At 44.7% G+C, this 13414-nt stretch overlaps 1 protein-coding gene across 1 annotated transcript; it reads right to left on the minus strand.

The window, feature by feature from the left end:
- Positions 1–227: 227 nt before the first annotated feature.
- Positions 228–1954, minus strand: LOC136546259 (hydroxycinnamoyltransferase 4-like). Its single transcript, XM_066538229.1, has 2 exons — positions 1458–1954; positions 228–1233 (listed from the first exon to the last, which is right to left on the minus strand). The coding sequence occupies exons 1-2, from the start codon at positions 1893–1895 to the stop codon at positions 340–342; spliced, it is 1332 nt and encodes a 443-aa protein (XP_066394326.1). The 5' UTR covers positions 1896–1954; the 3' UTR covers positions 228–339.
- Between the last annotated feature and the right edge of the window lie 11460 nt (positions 1955–13414).

Here is a 13414-nt window from a genome sequence, read left to right on the forward strand (position 1 = left end):
GGGGAGGTGGGGGACGAACGCCACTGAATCGGGCGCGACTCCCAAAAAATCAAAACTAGCGCCGACATCCAGGTCCACAGGTCGGAGGCAAAGACAGCAGACTACATCCAACGTCCAGCAGACGCGCGCGAGACGATCCGACGGACACAAAATCCATGTGCCAACACACGATCCGACGGACACAAAATCCATGTGCCAACAAACCAAGAAACACACATGTGTTGTATAGCATTTCTGATATTATATATATTTATAGATTAGAGATATATAGTGATAGATAACATTAACGGGTGCATAAAGTGCACGTTAAGCGTACACATGAATCTTTTGCCTTCACGCTCACTCCAGCATGGCCAGTTCCTCGTAGAAGAGCTCCTTGAACAGCTCCATGCGCTCGGGCTCCAGCGCGGCGGCCACGGCGACATCACCACCCTTGCCGGGGCAGTTCAGCAGGTACACGAACCCTGGGTAATACATGAGCGCCGGCGCCAGCAGCGCTGGCTCGCCCCACCCGAAGTCCGCGTCGTACGACGGCATCCCCAGCCAGCTGATCACGCGCAGGTCCGTGCCGGCCAGCCCGCTGCGCGGCTGCGCCGCCAGGTCCGCCGTCTCCAGGTAGTCCAGCAGAGACCGCGCGTACTCATCCCCGTGCCCCGTCGCCCCGCGGAGCCGACGCGCGACGAAACCCAGCCGGTTGGCCAGGAGGTCGCCGACGCGGGCGGACACCGAGGTGCGCGCCACCGCGTTGCCGAAGAAGGTCTCCGGCAGCGGCGGGGACAGGCGCGCGCGCATGTCCACCATCGTGTAGAGGCGGGACTCGGCGTCGGGGGCCAGCGCGCGCGCCGCGCACGCGCACCGCCAGACGTGCCCCACCAGCGCGCGGAAGGTGGACACCGCGCCCGCGCTGGCGCGGAGGGCGGCAGCCTGCGCGCCGGTCACGCGGAGGATCGCGCTGGCGTACTCCGCCTTGCCGCCGCCGGTCGTTGCTGGCCTGGAGGTGCGGCCGCCGTACTCGTGCGTGTGGTCGAAGTGGACGGCCGGCAGTGGGCGCGCCCGGAGGGGCGTGCGGTCAAGCGACGGTGGCGCGGCGGCGGCGGAGGTGGCGGCGGCGGCGGTGTCTCCGCGGGCGATGCTGGCCCACGTCCGGATGAAGTGGAAGGCGCTGCGACCGTCGATGACGAAGTGGTGCATCGCTGTGCCGAGCGCCACGCCGCCGCACCTGAAGAAGGTGACCTGCGAGTGGAGGAGACAGGCACCTGAGTTAACCATTCTTATGTATCGGTTTCAGCAAAAAGTGTCAAATTCTTTCGTTATTACGTAATCTATCCCAGTTCACGTCATTCACTGGGTTAATAATCATTAAAATTTTCACTCGAGCTATGCCATGCACGCACAAACTACATCCAGAAAAGTGATGATTTGTTCGAATCAGCAGAAAAATCAGCGCATGCAGCAACCTGAAGCAGGAGCAACGGTGCGTCGGGGCCGGCCGTGGAGTCGTATTTCGGCACGAACGTGTCGTTCATAGCCTTGGACGGCGCGAAGCCGTCGAAGTCCTCGAGCGCGGCGGCGGACCGCGCGATGACGAAGAGTGCGCCCGCGGCGTTGCAGTCGATCTCGGCGCGCCCGTCGTCGTCGGGGCCCACGCGGCGGAGGCGGCCGGCAAAGGGGTAGAACTGGACCAGCGCAGTGGCCAGCGCCGCACGCAGCACGTCGGCCGAGAAGAAGTCCGGGCTCGGCTGCGGGCGGTCGTCCTGGAGACGGCGACGGAAGAAGTAGACCGTCGGAGTGTAGCCGTTCCGCGCGGCGAGGTCGAGGTTGGACAGCCAGAGCGCCCGCCGCGGCGTGGGCTCGCTCGGCGGCACCAGCTCGGAGGTGACGACCTCGACGGCCATCGATCCGATGTCTGTGTCTCGCTCTTATTCCGGCGTTTTGGCCTCTAGTGTGGACGTGTGTCGTGTGGTGCGTGAAGTGAGTGCAGCGACTCCGTCCAAAGGGAGGGGCTGGGATTTATAGGGGTTGCGATGTGGGTTTGGTAGCGGAAAATCATAAGCAATAAGTCGTGGAGTTGTTGAGTCGGCTGTGCTTGCGGCATTGCATCATGGTTTCAAGGTGCAATCACAGTTTGCCGGTCTTCATTGTCTCATCTCTCGTAGCTGTCGATGAATATAGAATTAATGCATGTGACGTTAATTTGTTTGTAGGATACGCGCGCGCGCGCGCGCTGTGTGTATATGATCGTTTCTGTTTGTATAGTATATGTTAAATATAAAATGTCTAGGGTATCATCAGCATGAACAAAGTTACTGCACATGCCGTGATCGAGGCTGGGACCAAGCCTTCGGTTGGGATTTTTTTTTTTTGGAAACTGGAGGGGCCAAAGCCCCTACAGATAAGATATATTAAATAAAGATAAAATAAAGTAAAGTTTACAGGGGCAGTTCAAGAAACAAAGAAGGAAACAAAAAAATCAGTTCTAAACTATGAGTTACACCATCGTTTGAATCCATTGATTAAACTGATTAGCAAGGCTTGGCTTAACTCTATGCAAAAGCAAGAGCATTTCTGAAGAAAACAGTCTTCTGGCACACGATAGAGATGGTTGGATGCCCTTGAAGATCAGGTCATTTCTGTCTGTCCAGATTGTCCAGCAAATGAGCACAACTGCTGTTAAGAAGAATTGCGAATGAAGTCTGTCTTTGAGATAATCAGAGAGCTCTGGAAAGGTTTCATTCAGCGGTATATCAACGTGTATCATTTCCCAGCATTACTTTGCAAATGGACATTGTAGGAAAAGATGCTGACAGGTCTCTTCAGTGTTCTGTAAACACAATGCACAGTTGAATGACTCCAAGTGCGTATTCTTTCTTTTCAAGATATTCCTAGTATTTAGCCTATCCTTGAGAAGGAGCAAGAACACTTTATGCTTAGGTTGGCATATGCATCTCCATAGCACTTTGTAGACATTGTGAGCTTGGTGATGTCCCACTAGAGCTCTGTATGCATTTGAGGAACTAAATTTATCTCCCCAACTATATCTCCATGAGTCATTATTTTCTGTTATCTGAATGTCTGTGAGGAGCTGTAAAAGGTTTTGCATTTGAATGAAGGCCTCTTCTGAAAGTGGAAGATGGAAAATTTGTGAGAAGTCTTCCTGAGCTGCTGCTGCTGCTGCTGCTGTCTGAAGTGTAATAGCTTTATTCTTTGCAAAGGAAAGGAGCTTTGGTGCCATGATCTGCAATTGTTGTCCATTCTAGCTGTCTTGCCAAAAAAATATACTACTGCCATTCTTAGATTCTATAATGGCTAGCTCTTTGAATTTAGATAGACTCTTGATCGAGGTTATCTTTGCACCAAAAAGACCCTTTTTCACATGGTTTGGTAATTTCCCATTTCTGTAATGCTTTTCCCAAATCATTTGCACCCAAGGGATGTCCATTTTGTTGAAGAATTTGTGTAAGTTCTTGAGCAGTAGGACTTCATTTTGTTTTTCGATGTCAATTACCCCAAGCCACCCTTCTCTTTTGGAATGCATGCCATCTTCCATGCAGTTTTTTGGTGGTTTTCTGTCATTGATGTATTTCCCCTCCATAAGCAATGCTTTCTGAAGCTGTCAATCTTCTTGATGACATTTTTGGGTAGCTTTAGAGTGCACATGAAGAAGGTTGGCAAACAGGTGAAGACTGCATTTGTCAGCTCCAGTCTGCCAGCTTGAGACAGGAAACTTGTTGTGCTTGTAAGCCTTCTTTCACATTTGTTTATAAGAGGCATGAAATCCTGCATTCTTGGTTTGGTTAGCCCAAGAGGTAATCCTAGGTATGTAAACGGCAGTGACCCTTTGGAGCAACCAAAAGTCATAGCAAGCAGGTCAAGTCTTTCTTCTGTCATATTGATAGGCAGCATCATGGACTTTTTGAAATTCACTCTCAACCCAGTAGATTCAGTGAAACTGTTGATGACAGATTTTAGAAAAAAGATCTGTATTGGGTCCCCCTCAAGAATGATCAATGTGTTGCCGGCATATTGAATTATTGGAAAATCATTGTTTGTTTCTAGAGGAATTGGTAATCTGAGTAGCCCTAGCTCTTTGCCTCGGTTCACCAGTGACTGTAGAAGGTCAGCAGCTAACACAAAGAGGAGAGGTGAGAGGGGGTCACCTTGTCTCACTCCTCTTAAACAGTTGAAAGTCTTTCCTGGTGTTCCATTTAGGAGGACTGCTGAGGTCGCTGAAGAAAAAATTTGTTGCATCCATTGTAACCATTTCTGTCCAAAGCCCCTTTTCTCCATTATGGTAAGCATTGCTTGGTATTCCATCTTGTCAAAAGCCTTCTCAAAATCTAGCTTTAGAATGACGATTTCCTTCTTTGAATGATGACATAGGTGCAGATAGTCCAGAGACCAAGCTAGACAGTCTTGTATAGTCCTTTTCTTAATGAAGCCATATTGATTTCTGTGGACTAGTTTAGTGATCACAGTTTGTAATCTATTTGCTAGCAGTTTAGTTAAAGAGCTTGACTGATGAATTGAGGAGGGAAATTGGCCTATAATCTGAAACACTTCTGTCACCATCCACCTTTGGGATTAAAGTGATGAATGAAGAATTGATGCTTCTCGTACACAGATTATTGTTGTGAAAGTGATTGCACAACTCGTAGAATCCTCCTTGATTGTTGGCCAACAACCTTTTAGGATCCTTCGGTTGGGATATTGCTGATCTGTTGGTAGGGATTGTTAGAATTGATCTCATCCGTCTTGACCCAACGGTTGAGACGGACCCTTTGACCACGTCTTGATCGGGGACGTTCAGCGACTGGTGGGCCCCTGTCGCACAGTGCCTATAAAGAGGAGGTGGGGCAAACGGCTCTAGACACGATGTTCACTGCTACAGTAACAGCCCCACTGTCCTAACCCTAATTCGATCCAGAGGGAGGCACTGCCAGCGACGGGAAGCGCCGCCAGCATCTTCACCATCGCCCCTACACCACCCCAACGTCCACGCCGCTGCCGGGACGTCACTGCTATCTCTTCACCACCACTGGACGTCTACGACTTCACCACCAGCACCACGGTGGGAACCACGGTGGACTCCTCCTCTAAGACTGACGATCAGATACCTCTGCATCTCTCTCTCTTCCTCTAGTCTCCCTTTCTAGTTCGTGTCCCAAGTTCATCCACTTATTTATCCTGAAAAGAATAGAAATCACCCTCTAATCTACACCTGGATGGTCCAAAGATTTTAACAATGGTATTAGAGCCGCTGATCTAGTGTGTGGATCTTGTCAGGGGCAAGAAACCGATTAGAAAAGAAAAGATAGACTAGATCCATTCGGATCTAGACAGAGAAGGGGTCAGCCGAACCCTAACCCTACGAAGAAGAAGAACAGTCTCTAACCCTAACTGGGTGAAGACGGAAGGGGCTCGGCTTCAAGACCGCTTGATCTGAACCCTAAACCCGCGACCAGATCTCGGGGAAAAATAGAAAGAAAAACAGAGAAGAAGGTGATTCAAATTGACCAGAAATTTCACCAAACCCTAACCCTAAAATCCCCAGTCTAGTTCGTAGATCTAGATCGGGGACAGGAAAAGAAAAGAGAGAAAGATTGACCGATCCGGATCGGATCAGGAAAGAATAGACCGTAACCCTAACCCTAACTGTGATCTCGAATCAAGAAAGAAAGGATGGATTGGAAGGGGTTTTCTCCTACCTGGGGATCCCCTATGCCATCACCACCGCCTGTCATCGCACTGGACGTTGCGTGGGATAGGGCACCGTCGCCAGGCTACTCGGCAGTGGCCCGCTCAGCCACGGGCGAGCGCGCGCGCTAACGAAAAGCCCAACGACGGCGCTGGCTTTGCGCACGCACGGGGCGGAGCCCCTCTTCTTCTCCCTCGGCCACCAAGGACGGCTGCTACTGTGGCTGTTTCTCCGAGCAGCACTACGCGATGAGAGAGAAGGGGAGGGAGGAAATGAAGCTAGGGTTTCTGCCTGCGGCTGGCTCGGCGGTTTTGTTCGCCCTAGATGCGCGCTCGGCCGTCGGATGCGCACGGACGGCCGAGATCGAGCGGGCTGTATCGCGGCCTAGGCGGGCGAGCGCGCCACGGTGCTTTGCCGGCCTAGGCCCACGTTGCGGCCTGGGTGGCTACGCGCGCGCGCGTGCCGAGTTGGGCCGGGCCGTTTTCCTGGTTGGGCCACAGCGCAGTAAAGAATTAAGTCATTTCTTTTTCTAATTTTCTAGTAAAATGCAATTTCCTGGAAAATAATAAATGACTCAAAGAAAATTGAAAAAGAGAATTTTCCAATGGGTAAAATTCAACAATCATGTTCATAGTTCCCGCTGCAAAGATTGTTTTATACTCCGATTAAATTTTGAATTATTTTAATTGGAGGAATAGTCGGATTATAGTTAAGATAAATTATAATATTGTTATTTTCTTACCAACGTTGTTGATAACAATATTATAAGTTTATTTATGAGTTTTAGTTTAAAGTTAAATTATGGTATTGTTATTTTCTGACCAACGTTGATGATAACAATATTATAATTTTATGAGTTTTATGATTAAAGTTTAAATCTCTGATGAATTTTGCATCAAAGTGACCAATTTTCAGAGAATAAATAAAGATCAAGGAATGCTCTTAAACTAGAGAAATGTATTTTCATGTTTCCGCTGCAATGAAGTTGATTGCCTTCTAAGTAAATTCGAACCAACGGGAGAATTTAATTTTGAGGAGCAGTTCTATGTTTTCAAGATTATTGAATTTCTATACGTTAATTCCATTTCTGCCCAACGGTGATGTAGAATTAATGTAGAAGAATGATATTTTATTCTATTTCTGTCCAACGGTGATATAGAATAGAACATAAAGATTTCAAAGTTTAATGAGCATTATTGTTGAATATTTTTTCAGACAAAAGACCTCCATGCTTTCATTCTTGAAGGCATAAGAGAAATGAGTTGGGTACTTATGACTCAGATGATGAAATGCCTAAGGACAAGTTATGTATGAAAGAATGTCATTGTTTAAGAGACTGTGTTCTCTTTAAAGAATAGCTTCAAAAGAAAAGAATTCTAGAATATTGATCCAAGAAAAGAGATAGATCAATGAGAGTCTTCATTGAGAAATGTCTTTTATGTACTCTCTGTGAAGAAGAATTTATTTTCAATTTTACTTATGAGAGTTGTAAAAGTTATATACATGTTTAATTTGACCAACATCGGATTAAACATGTATGTTAAAAGAATATTCAGATTTATTTCTGAATTTGATGATTGAACACGAGCCAATCCTGGCATTTATGTCTGTTTAAGGGAATTATCTCGCATGACGGTAAAAGTTTGTGATAGTACCCGTATGACGGGAAAAGTTTGAGAAAATACCCACATGGCGGGATAAAGTTGGCATAGTACTTATCCTGCATGGCGGGAGGAGGATATGATGACTCATGTGCTCTAAAGAAATATCCCACATATGGAGAGAAGTTTGGGATAGCTCTTATGCTATCCTAGTATTGACCGTACACTCTGATTGTGTTATGGTCATTAAGTACTCAATGAGTTTAAGAACAAAAGAAAGTTGCATGTGAACCAAAAGATAAGAATGATATGCAAGTGTGACTTGCAGAAGTATTGATAATAATAGACTATGTTGAGTTTTAAAGTGTAATGAGGAAAATGTACTCCCATACGAATTTTGTTTGCATGATGTAATCATGTGGATGAAGTAAGTAATCAAAGTTTCCTCATTCACAAGAGTTCTGAATGTTTCGAAATTGTGGTAGAAAAGTTCATACCACATTTCGAGGGGGAGAAATATAAAATTAATTAAGAAATACAATTAAGAAAGATACTTCCCCATACTTTAGATAATGCAATGCATACTATGCATTGAAGGTAAAAGTGATCTATAAAAATGTGATCGTTGAGGGAGTAAGACGGTCATAATAACGATACCCCTAAAGTAAAGAAATAGCTAAATTCCTGGACCTTTTATAGTTCCAATAGGAAGATAGCATAGTCGGCTAGTATTCATACTGGACGAGTTTAGAGTTATCAAGGCGGTGCTAAACACGCCATATGAGTTTTAGCAGATTAAACCCAAAATAAGAAATTTGAAGATACACCATTTTTACAGAAGATAGAGTAATCTGGGGGAGCATGGTATGTACATACCTAAGGCTTGAATAGAAGTGGGATTACATATCCACTATAGTGTTTTAGAGCAATAAATTGCTTAATACATGTTGATGTTGTATGACATATACAACACCTGATGTTAGCTCTTAAAGAAGATGAATAAATAAATAAGGATCTTGTGATACAGGAGGCTATAGAACAATTGCCTTTTGGCAATGAAGAGTAACAATAGCCCCATATGAAAGAAGTGCCACGAGGCCCCAGAAGGTCTCAAAGAATAAGAAAATCAGATATTTCTGGTGACTAAGGAGTCAATGTTAAGAAAGAAATTCAAATGGAGGGTAATTCTGCCTTATTTGAAAAAGCCATGAGAGACGTTCACTCGTCTAAATGACAAGAAGCAAAGGAAGATGAAATGAAATCGATAAATACCAACAATGTTTGGGACTTAGAAGAAATTCCCAATGGAGTCAAAACAGTAGGCTGTAATGGGTCTGCAAGACAAATGCGACTCCAAAGGGAATATGGAAAGCTATAAAGTGCCACTTGTGGCGAAATGATTTACACAAAAAGAAGGAATAGATTATAATAAGAATGCAACGATTCTTTTAGAATCATAATGGCGTTAATGGCACACTACGATTTACAAAAAGATGTAAAGACATATTTCTCAACGGGGATTTGTATGGAAAAGTTTACATGGCATAACTCAAAAGGTTTTATCGTGGAAGAAAAAGAACGTAAGGGATGTTGCCTGAAGAAATCCATTTATGGATTAAAGCAAGCTTCAAGACATTGGTATTTGAAGTTTGACAGTACAATAAGAAAGTTTGGGTTTAAAGAGAATGTAGAGGATAATTATATTTATGCAAAGTTTAAACATGGGAAATTTATTTTCCTAATCCTGCATGTGGGTAGCACCTTACTCGCTAGTAGTGGTGTTAATCTACTATTGGAGAAGAAACAGTTCTTGTCCTCAAGTTTTAATGAGAATGATCTTGGTAAAGCGTCATTCGTTCCAGAAATTAGAATTTACCGAGACAAAAGGAAAAGGGGTATTAGAACTATCTCAAGTGTATACTTAGAGAAGATTCTAAAGAAATAAAGTATATATGTGAATAAACCTGTGTCTGTTCCTATAGTCAAGGGTAATAGTTTTGGAAACTTTCAGTGTTCCAAGAACCAATGTGAGATCGAAATGACGTCCTATCTGCTTCAGCTGTTGGAAGCTTAATGAGTGCTTATAAGTAAGAACTTACCCTGACATAGTTCATATATCCGGAATGTTTTGACAGAAGTCCAGTCCAGATATAGATCACTGGAATGGAATTGAGAATGTTTTGTAATTGTGTAAAGATTTATAGACCTCATGGTGAGTAAGAAAGAATAAGTACTCTCAAATAGTTGTGAGTACAAATATTAAATTTTGGCGAGATGTTTAGTGAAACCCACATAGTAGCTAACACTCGCAGTTGGAGTTTTATTGTGGAAAAGCTCCAAAGAAACAGTTGTGGTGTCATCAAAGATGCATACCCACAGTATAGCTTGTTATAAGGCTTAAGGACAGGCGAAATGGTTAAAAGAACTTACACCCGGAATTAATAATGGTATACAACAACAATAACCATTTAAGTAGTTCGCTCCCATAACAATGGGTCAAGTGTGGTGCCAAACACATTGATGTTAAAGTTATACGTTGTAAAGGAGAAAATCCAGAATCATACTAAAAGTATTAAAGTCACAAGCAAGTGCTTGCGGATCCGCGTACAAAAGGCTTACCACCCAGTGTGTTTGGAGAACACACAGTCGACATGGGTTTATGGTATAGCCTATGATTTCTAGATAATAAAGGGCCCAAAAGTTAAAGAATCTGTTTCAGAACAGAGATGTGTATTGTAGCTGTTAAGTCTATCGGCGATTGACCGTGACGATGAAGCGTGCTCTATGCACTAATCTGTGATGGAACAAATAAAAGTGAAAGAGATTAAAGTCAAAGTTTAAAGTTAAAGTATGAGTTGAGATCAAGGGGGAGAATGTTATAATTGATCTCATCCGTCTTGACCCAACGGTTGAGACGGACCCTTTGACCACGTCCTGACTGGGGACGTTCCGCCATCTAGTGGCTGGTGGGCCCCTGTCGCACAGTGCCTATAAAGAGGAGATGGGGCAAACGGCTGTAGACACGAGGTTCACTGCTACAGTACAGCCCCACTGTCTTGACCCTAATCCGATCCAGAGGGAGGCACTGTCAGCGATGGGAAGCGCCGCCAGCATCTTCACCATCGCCCCTGCACCACCCCGACGTCCACGCCGCTGCCGGGACGTCACTGCTATCTCTTCACCACCACTGGACGTCTACGACTTCACCACCAGCACCACGGTGGGAACCACGGCGGACTCCTCCTCTAAGATTGACGGTTAGATACCTCTGCATCTCTCTCTCTTCCTCTAGTCTCCCTTTCTAGTTCGTGTCCCAAGTTCATCCACTTATTTATCCCGAAAAGAATAGAAATCACCCTCTAATCTATACCTAGATGGTCCAAAGATTTTAACAGGGATGAATCAACACCAACACATCCATGATCACACGTCATAAATTTACATGCAGATTTTGATGGCCACATATGCTTGACATTGTTAAGACGTATCTTTCGTCCATTCCCATCCAAGTACTATCATCAGGAAACTTCACATCCAAACTGTTAGGCCCGGGCACTGGAGTGAGTTACGAGTAGTTCGATCGGGGACTATAAACGGGACACTGGCATGCAAGAAGTGCCAAGCGTCTATCTGAACACTGGAGCTTGGTTGGTCGCCCGACGCGATACCGATCATGGATCGAGACCAGCTAGCTAACCAAGTCTAGGGCCGGCCGAGGTTGATCCCCGCTAATTTAATTTGTTGACCGTTCACGACGAGCCCCCCACATCGGCCGGCCATCGTCATTTCAGTCTCACTCGGATCTTTCAAGCTTAACTCCGTGCTGTCTGCCACAGCATACGCTAGCTGCATGTGGTTCACCAACCCCTCTCCCCCATCCTCGATCGACGACCTACGCCTACCTGATGAGAGATTTTTGTAGCACTGCTCAGGCGCAGTGGATCGACTGACACGTGGGGGTGTGCCGAAGAACGTGACTGGCAGGAGTGCTCAGCATTGGTGCCGGCGTGGCGTTGTTGCGTTCATGCATGCGCCCCGACCAAACCCTCCTCCATCCATAATATAATACAGCGTACGCACATAGGATAAGCAACTAGACCAAGACGTGATTTAGATTGTTCAATTAATTCTCCTTAAAAAGACAGAACAACTTATTAGCAGAGCATATATATGCTTAGAAATTCGGATCTCACAATCACATGCATTTCCAAACAGGTGCTCAGGAGGAAGTACGTGGGTTTACCCAAACTCAACTTGACGAGCTGCGCAAACAGCTAGTAGGGTCCGTTCCTTGGCTGTGTTTTCAATTTTGACTTTTTGAGCACGGTTTTTTTTATAACATTTTTGAGCACTGGGGTTAGTTTCTGGCATCGACTCTGAAGAGAAGCATGCGGGCAACCGAAGTGAGCAAACCAATGCCCAGAGCCGGGAAACCTACCCTTGCGCCGTTCAGTCTCTTCTGCAGTTCGTTCGTCAGCAGCATCGGCATGCACGTGACGACGGCAAAGCTAACCGATCCTCTTCTTCCTCCATTTCCAGCTCCACCAGTGTCCGGCGGCTCCGCCGGCGTCCCTCCTACTCCTCTTTGACGACGCAGTGGCACTGTCCGCCGCAGCTCTCAGAGAACTCGACTGACGTGGCGTTCATGTTCAAAGAAGATTTTCAGCTTCATCTGGTAATTAAGGAAGTGTAATACTCCGTACTGTCTAAATAACACGATCTAAACACACTGCTACAGGATGGACTTGTTGTCCCGAGCGGTAACGGTCTTTAGTCCCGGTTACCGCGCCGGGACAATGATCCCGGAACTAAAGGTGGAACCTTCAGTCCCGGGTCATCGAGCCAGGATTAAAGAGGGACCTTTAGTCCCGGTTGGTGTTACCAACCGGGACTAAAGGCCCTCCAGCCGAGCAAACGTGGCCGCACCCTTTAGTCCCGGTTGGTAACCCCAACCGGGACTAAAGGTTCTTTTTCTTTTTCTTTTTTTTTGTTTAATTTGTTTTCAGTTCAATTACACATATTTGTTTAATATATAATATGTTTTTATGTACGTATTCTACACTGCTAATATAAATACACGCACGCATATAATTACATCTAATTCTCATCTCGAGCATTATTATATTCGAATAAAGTATGAAACTATATATATTATAGATATATATGTATATATACAACACTTTCATAATCTTGTTCTCGAAAATAATGATATCAATAAATATTTAATTTACATCATTTATTCCTTAGGATCAAAGTAGAATTCGCCGTTGGGATTTAGCACTTTTTCTAGAAGAAATTCTGCTATTGACTCTTGAACTGCTTTCAGATGGTCTTTTTGCATGGCCCTTTGTTTCAACCATTCAGTCTTGCATTTGAAATAAAAGGAAAAGTATTAATACACATATACGTACTCTGATGACAACTTTAGGAGTTCTTCTTATGTGTGCAGTGATAAATTCATAAACATAGTATCCACACAAGTTATTACCTGGTTGCTGCCGCAAACACTACTGTACGAGAAGAAGATTATTCTTATCATCTCACACGTAAATTGAAGTACGATATAGTAATTAAACACGTGGGGAAGTATATATAGTATAACTCACTGGTATTTCAACTACATTAAGTGGTGCCTTGCAATCCATGCGATGTTGCCGAATAAACTCTTTCTATAATGTATGATCGTTAATAAATTATGGCAAAGTCTATTCAATAATAGTTGTGCGCGAGAGATCAAAATTACCCCTGGATAATGTCTATCATATCTTGGTATAGTGCCCGCTCTTTTCTCAATGAGTCCAAGATTACTAACCGACTTGAGTTTAACTCAATGACAATGAGTATCCAGTGAAACCTACATTGCTTTATACACACACGTACATGAATATAAGTTGTATTGATATTACATAAAATGTGTAGACTACATTATTATTAACACTTACTCAAAGCTGTACGGGAAAAGTATTGTTGTCTTGTCGTGCTACTTCACGAAGAACCTCATGATATTCGTCTGTGCTTCAGATACCCAGTGCTCCTTGACAATAATATCGGTTTTGAATACGATATAAGGATCAATGAAGCCAACACTAGTGTCTTGTATTCTTTGGAGCTCTAACAT

Source organism: Miscanthus floridulus, chromosome 3, assembly GCF_019320115.1.
Source record: "Miscanthus floridulus cultivar M001 chromosome 3, ASM1932011v1, whole genome shotgun sequence".
In the NCBI taxonomy this organism is placed as follows: Eukaryota; Viridiplantae; Streptophyta; class Magnoliopsida; order Poales; family Poaceae; genus Miscanthus; species Miscanthus floridulus.